The sequence below is a fragment of the Eriocheir sinensis genome, chromosome 50, assembly GCF_024679095.1.
Source record: "Eriocheir sinensis breed Jianghai 21 chromosome 50, ASM2467909v1, whole genome shotgun sequence".
Classification (NCBI taxonomy): Eukaryota; Metazoa; Arthropoda; class Malacostraca; order Decapoda; family Varunidae; genus Eriocheir; species Eriocheir sinensis.
The window spans coordinates 3,139,280-3,146,779 of NC_066558.1; the positions used below are offsets into that span (position 1 = coordinate 3,139,280).

The window sequence follows — 7,500 nt, forward strand, 5'->3', positions numbered from 1 at the left end:
CTATTCCTCTCTCTTCTCATCTCTCCTCTCTTCTCAAACTCTTCTTCTTTATCTTTCTCTCTCCCTATCTCCTTTTCTTTCTTCCTTATTCCTCCATTTCTTCTTTATTCATTCTATATCTTATCTCTTTCTTCATCTGCTTTTCCTCCTCCTTTCTGTAATATTCCTCCTCCTCCTCCTTCTCCTCCTCCTCCTCTTCACTTAACCTCATATTTCGCTTTCCTCTTTATCCTTCCTCTTATTTTTTCTTTCTCCTCAACCTCCTCCTCCTCCTTCTCTTTCTATATCTTTCCCTTATTCTTCCCTTCCTTTTTATTCTTGATCTTCTTTCTCTCCATCTTTCTCCATCTGTTTTTCCTCCTCCTCCTTTTTCTAATTTTCCGCCTCCTCCTCCTTCTCCTCCTCCTCTTCTTTCCTTCTCCTCCATTGCCTCCTCCTCTTCCTCCTCCTCCATATTTCTTTTTCCGCAGATTTATATAAATATCTGAAGGAAGGAAGGAAGAAAGAAAGAAAGAAAGAAAGAAAGAAAGAAAGAAAGAAAGAAAGACAGACAGGCAGGCAGGAAGGAAGGAAGGAAGGAAGGAAGAAAGAAAAAGAAAGAAAGAAAGAAAGAAAGGAAGGAAGAAAGAAAGAAAGGAAGAAAGAAAGAAGGAAAGAAAGAAGTAAAAGAAAGAAGGGAAGGAAGGAAGGAAGAAAATCTCGTCTGTGTAACCTTGTGTGTGTGTGTGTGTATGTGTGTGTGTGTGTGTGTGTGTGTGTGTGTGTGTGTGTGTGTGTGTGTGTGTGTGTGTGTGTGTGTGTGTGTAAGTAAGTTAGATATCACAGAGAAAAAGTTACCGTCGCCAGATTAGAGAGAGAGAGAGAGAGAGAGAGAGAGAGAGAGAGAGAGAGAGAGAGAGAGAGAGAGAGAGAGAGAGAGAGAGAGAGAGAGAGAGAGAGAGAGAGAGAGAGAGAGAGAGAGCACACAGGTATTACAGTATCAGGTATCATTAATTTTCTTACCTCATAAAACACCTTGACACACCTGAGGAGAAAATTAATTAACTATACACACCTGTCTTATCTACACACACACACACACACACACACACACACACACACACACAGACACACACACACCTGTCCACTTAATTAAGCACACAGGTAATAATAAATCTTGGTAATTACTTTTGTAACTAATAAAATACCTTGATTAACTAGCCACACTTTGATCACCGCGACACAGGTATGGGGGTCTGGTGGCTGAGTGACTAGCGTGCCGGTGCCGCGTTCATTAGAGCCTGGGTTCGAGTCCTGCCCGCTGTCACGCTAACCACTCAGCCACCGCCCCCTCCCCTTCACTATAAACAACCAGGTGATAAATAAGTTAGGTAATAATCACACAACTAATTAAACACCTTGAATATTAACTACTAGACTAATTAACACACCTGTCACACACACACCTGTCCAACATCTAATTAGCACTCACGTTTAGCAGCCAGGTGATGTTGTAAGCAGGTGGGTCGGCGCGAACTGAGCAGAGGAAACTAACACTTCTTCCCTCCACTACTTCTCTCCCTCCTCCTCCGCTCCTCCTTCCTCCCTCCACCAACAGTGTAGCCTCCGGGACGTCTGGAAGAGAGAGAGAAGTGAGGAAGAGAAGGAGGGAGGAGGGAGAGAGGGATGGAGGAAGGAAGGAAAGAAACAAAGAAAAGATGGAAAGAAAAAGAAAGAAGGAAATGAAGGAAGAAAAAGCGATAGAAAAGAGGAGATAGAAGAGAGAGGAAAGGAAAGGAAGAGAAGGAGGAAAAGGAGGAGGAGGAGGAGGAGGAGGAGGAGGAGGAGGAGGAGGAGGAGGAGGATTTCAAGAAGTGGAAGGGAATTTCTGGAAGGGAGGAGGAAGATTAAGAAGAGAAGAGAAACTATTGAAGGAAGGAAGGAAGGAAGGAATGAGGAGAGAAAGTAAAATAAATAAGAAAATTAAAAGAAAATGGGAAATAGAAGAGAAGGAAAGTGGGAGGGAAGGAAATAATTAGGAGGAAGAAAAGTTTAATGAGATAATGGAGGAGGAGGAGGAGGAGGAGGAGGAATTGAGACGAATCGAAGGAAGGAAGGAAGGAAGGAAGGAAGAAGGAAAGAAGAAAAGACATATCAGTGAAGAATCTTAATGGATAAAAAGAGGAAGAAGATTAGAAACGTGAGGAGGAGGAGGAAGAGGAGGAGGAGGAGGAGGAGGAGGAGGAGAGAGAGAGAGAGAGAGAGAGAGAGAGAGAGAGAGAGAGAGAGAGAGAGAGAGAGAGAGAGAGAGAGACACACACACTCTCTCTCTCTCTCTCTCACACACACACACACACACACACCCACACACACACACACGGTAAGAACTTGAGTCATCAGCAAAGTGACTCGTGTGTGTGTGTGTGTGTGCGTGTGTGTGTGTGTGTGTGTGTGTGTGTGTGTGTGTGTGTGTGTTTCAGAGTTCATTGTATACACAACCAATGGAGTCTCTCTCTCTCTCTCTCTCTCTCTCTCTCATCATCATTCTTAATCATTTGTCTATTTCTCTTTCTTTCACAGGTGAGAAAATGAGGAATAAGATAGATAGAAAGAAGAAGAAGAAGAAGAAGAAGAAGAAGAAGAAGAAAATCAAGGTATGCTGATATTTGCTCCTCTTTTGTTTATTTGTTTGTTTGTTTGTTTGTTTACCTCACTTTCACTTTCTCTAATTAGGTTGTTAAGTCACCTGAGGAAAGGAAAGTGTGAAGGTAATGTAGTTTTCTCTATACAACTTTTTTCCTTATTTTTTCATTTTTTCTTTTTTTTTTCTAGTGAAGATTTAAAGGAAAATATTTGTCTTGGGTTGTTTTGATATTTTTTGTGGTATTTTTATATATATTTTTTGGTGTTTTTCTTTCTCTATTTTTCTTTCCAAATTTTCCTTTTTTTTTTCTCCTTCCTTTTCCTTTCTCTCTCCTGTTCTTGATTATTTTTTTTGTTTTTTGTCTTCGTTCTTTCTTCTTTTCTTCTTCTCCTTCTTACTCCTCTTCTTTTTCTTCTTTCTTCATTTTCTTCTACTTTTTCGTATTTTCTTTATTATTTTTTTCTTGCTTATCATCATCATCATTATCATTTTTCTTCTTCTTCTTCTTCTTCTTCTTCTTCTTCTTCTTCTTCTTCTCCTTCAAACTTCTTCCTTCTTCTCCTCCTTTTCTTCCTTAACACGACCGCAACGTCTCCTCCTCCTCCTCCTCCTCCTCCTCCTTAACACTGACGCAACCTCACTCAAACTCACTGGAGGAAAAGTTATCTCTCTCTCTCAGTTCTTCAAAATTAGTCTTAGTTTCCTGTTTCTTTAGTCGAAGAAAACGGGGTATTGGCGAAAACTTGAAGAGATAGAGATAAAAATGATAAAGTTATTGGTAAGTTGTCCGGAATTGGTTTTAGTTTGTCTGTTTATTGAATACTTCTCTATCTCTTTCTTTCTTTCTTTCTTTCTTTCTTTCTTTCTATGTTCCTGTTTGTGTTTCTTTCTCTCTCTCTCTCTCTCTCTCTCTCTCTCTCTCTCTCTCTCTCTCTCTCTCTCTCTCTCTCTCTCTGTCTTTTTCTCTCATTCCTTTCCGTCTTTCTCTTCTTATTCCTTCTTTTTCATTTATTTATATTTTCCTTTTTCTGTTTTCACTCATTTCTCTTCTTTTTCCCCTTTCTCTCTCTCTCTATTTCTCTATGTAATAATTTGTCTATCTATCTATTAACTTACATTTCCCTTTATCTACTTACCTCGCTACCTACCTACCTTCTTACCTAATCATTTGCCTTATTCCTTCTCTCCTTCCATCCTTCCTTCCTTCCTTTTCTGACGTTTTCCCTTCCTTTATTTCCTTTCCCTTCCCTCTTCCTCTCCCTCCCCCACCCCAACCCTTCACAGACACACACACACAGACACACTTACAATACATAGTGATGATGATGGAGGAGTCTGTTATGTTCTCCCTGACGTGTCCGTGCTCGGGGTCACGTGCCACCAGTCTGCATGTGAGGTGCGCGTTACGATGCTCATCTCTTAGTCCGCTTAGTGTTACCTGTGTGGGGGAAGAAAGAGGAGAGGGAGAAGGGGTTAGTTAGGGCGGTTAAGGGAGTGATAGACGGTGGAAGGAATATAAACAAATGACGATCACGCTCCAACAACACTCATACCAGAACCCAAATGCAATACACCTTCGTTTCTGTATGGGGAGAGAAGGGAGAAAGGGGTTAGTTAGGGGGGTTCAAGGGGTTGAGAAAAGGTGGAAGGAATATAAACAAATGACGATCACGCTTCTAAAACAGTCATACCAGAACTCAAATGCAATACACCTTCGTTTCTGTATGGGAAGAGAAGGGAGAAAGGGGTCAGTTACGGGGGTTAAGGGAGTGATAGAATGTTAAGGGAATATAAACAAATGACGATCACGCTTCTAAAACAATCATACCTGAACCCAAATGCAATTCATCTTCGTTTCTGTATGGGGAGAGAAGGGAGAAAGGGGTTAGTTAGGGGGGTTAAAGGGGTTGAGAGAAGGTGGAAGGAATATAAACAAATGACGATCACGCTTCTAAAACAGTCATACCAGAACCCAAATGCAATACACCTTCGTTTCTGTATGGGGAGAGAAGGGAGAAAGGGGTTAGTTAGGGGGGTTAAAGGGGTTGAGAGAAGGTTAAGGGAATATAAACAAATGACGATCACGCTTCTAAAACAATCATACCAGAACTCAAATGCAATACATCTTCGTTTCTGTATGGGGGGAGAAGGGAGAAAGGGGTTAGTTAGGGGGGTTCAAGGGGTTGAGAGAAGGTGGAAGGAATAAAAACAAATGACGATCACGCTCCTAAAACAATCATACCAGAACTCAAATGCAATACATCTTCGTTTATGGTTCCTCGCATCCCCCAAAAGACGGAAAACATATATATTCTGCATGAAATAAATGAAATAAGGTATATCAGATTCAGAGTAATTAATGAACTTAGAACATGCACCAGCGTGAGAGGAAGAGGAGAGGAAAGTTTAGTAGTGAGAGAAGTGGAAGATCTAAAGGCAAATTGGAACGAAAAGAAAGTTAGAGGAAAGTGATGAGATGGGGAAAAAGAGAGAGAGAGAGTAATATATAGATAAGTATGGCGATATATAGATAGATAGACAAACAGATAGATAGACAGAGATAGGTAGATAAACAGAGATAAACAGATAGACTGACAGATTGATAGATAGACAGAGATTGATAGATAGAGATAAGTTGATAGATAAATAGATACAGAGATAGATAGATAGACAGATGGATAGATAGACACATATTGATAGATAGACAGATAGATAGACAGATAGATAGACAGATAAATAGATAGATTGACAGATTGATAGATAGACAGATTGATAGATAGAGATAAGTTGATAGACAGATAAATAGATACAGAGAAAGATAGATAGACAGATGGATAGATAGACACATATTGATAGATAGACAGATAGATAGATAGACAAAGATAGATAGACAGAGATAAATAGATAGTCAGATAGACAGACAGAGTAGATAGATAGACAGAGATAGCCAGAGATAGATAGATAGACAGATAGATAGACAGATAGCGCCCTATAAAGAAAAATGACTAATGGAAACGAAGGAAAAAAACGTTACCATGATTTGCAATGAGATAAAAAAAGAAAGCGAAGAGAAAATGAAAACCAAACAAGGAATGGAAGAAAGGAAAAAACATATATAATCACGTGTGTCATTTGAGGTTTAAAGGAAGGAAGAAAAGAAAGAAGCGAACACGTAATTAAGGAAAAGCAAACTAAGAGGAAGAAGAAAGAAAAGAAGAAAAGAAAAAAAAACCTCGTATAATCGTTTGTCATTTTTGGGATTTAACGAAGGGAAGAAAGAATGTAATTAATTTCATCGCCAAGTTTCGCGTCGGATTGAAAAGTTTCCGATCGGCGCGCGGCGAGGCGTGTGTCGCTTCCCGGACGAGGAGATTGGATTACTTTTTATTTAGTTTCTTTTAATTGGAATGAACACCTTTTTACGCACACCTGTCTTACTCGGCACCTGTTGATTTGCTGTACACCTTCACACCTACATACACACCTGTTTACTCACGTGTCCGCATCTGGGATTTTTCAGTCACCTCCAAGTGGCTTAAGACTAAGATTGGATTAATATTTGTTTAGTTTCTTTTAATTGGAATGAACACCTTTTTTGCGCACCTGTCTTACTCGGCACCTGTTGATTTGCTGTACACCTTCACACATCTACACACACACTTGTTTACTCACCTGTCCGCCCGCCGTCACACCTGGGGTTTTTCAGTCACCCACATGCTGTCCTGAAGACCACCTATCAACTCTCTAAATTCTCCCTCATGAGCCAAGCAAGATGGTGCCACTATAAACACTTGCCTGCGCCATAAAGGGCTGGGACCGACCACCAAGCCCCATCAAGAAGGGAGAAAGGGGTTAGTTAGAAGGCGTTAAAGGGGTGAGAGAAAGTGGAAGGAATATAAACAAATGACGATCACGCTTTCGATACATCTTTCGCTTCTATGGGGGGAGAAGGGGGAAGGGGGGTTAAGAAGTGAAAGGGAGTGAGATAAGGTGAAAGGAATATAAACAAATGACGATCACGCTTCTAAAACAGTCATACCAGAACTCAACCGCAATACATCTTCGTTTCTGTATGGGGAGAGAAGGGAGAAAGGGGTTAGTTAGAAGGGGTTAAAGGTGTGAGAGAAAGTGAAAGGAACATAAAAAAAATGACGATCACGCTTCTAAAACAGGCATACCAGAAGTCGACTGCAATACATCTTCGTTTCTGTATGGGGAGAGAAGGGAGAAAGGGGTTAGTTAGGGCGGTTAAGGGAGTGATAGACGGTGGAAGGAATATAAACAAATGACGATCACGCTTCTAAAACAGGCATACCAGAACTCAGCTGCAATACATCTTCGTTTCTGTATGGGGAGAGAAGGGAGAAAGGGGTTAGTTAGGGGGGTTAAGGGAGTGAGATAAGGTGGATGGAATATAAACAAATGACGATCACACTCCTAAAACAGGCATATCAGAAGTCAATTGTAATACATCTTCGTTTCTGTATGGGGAGAAAAGGGAGAAAGGGGTTAGTTAGGGGGGTTAAGGGAGTGATAGAAGGTGAAAGGAATATAAACAAATGACGATCACACTCCTAAAACAGTCATAGGCACCTGTTCCTTACCTGGTTGATGGCCATGCCTTTCCCCGCCGCGGCCCAGGTGGCGTCTACTGTCTCGCCTTCCAGCATCCAGGCCAGACTGACCACCTCGGAGGAGCCTGCGGAGGGAAGGAAGAGCTTGAGAATATGCAGACAGGACCGTATTCCCACACATTTCTTGACACACACACACACACACACACACACACACACACACACACACACACACACACACACACATACAGACACACATATGGCAGGCTGCATAAACTCTAGGGACACAGCCAGCCGCGTTTA

At 41.2% G+C, this 7,500-nt stretch overlaps 1 protein-coding gene across 1 annotated transcript in view; it reads right to left on the reverse strand.

The window, feature by feature from the left end:
• Positions 1–7,500, reverse strand: part of LOC126982028 (uncharacterized) — a 140,277-nt gene that overhangs the window by 19,445 nt on the left and 113,332 nt on the right. Inside the window, exons 7-9 of the mRNA XM_050833747.1 lie at positions 7,228–7,322; positions 3,932–4,061; positions 1,472–1,614 (exon numbers count right to left, since the gene is read on the reverse strand). Coding sequence (XP_050689704.1) covers positions 1,472–1,614; positions 3,932–4,061; positions 7,228–7,322 — 368 coding nt within the window. The remainder of the gene's footprint in view (positions 1–1,471; positions 1,615–3,931; positions 4,062–7,227; positions 7,323–7,500) is intronic.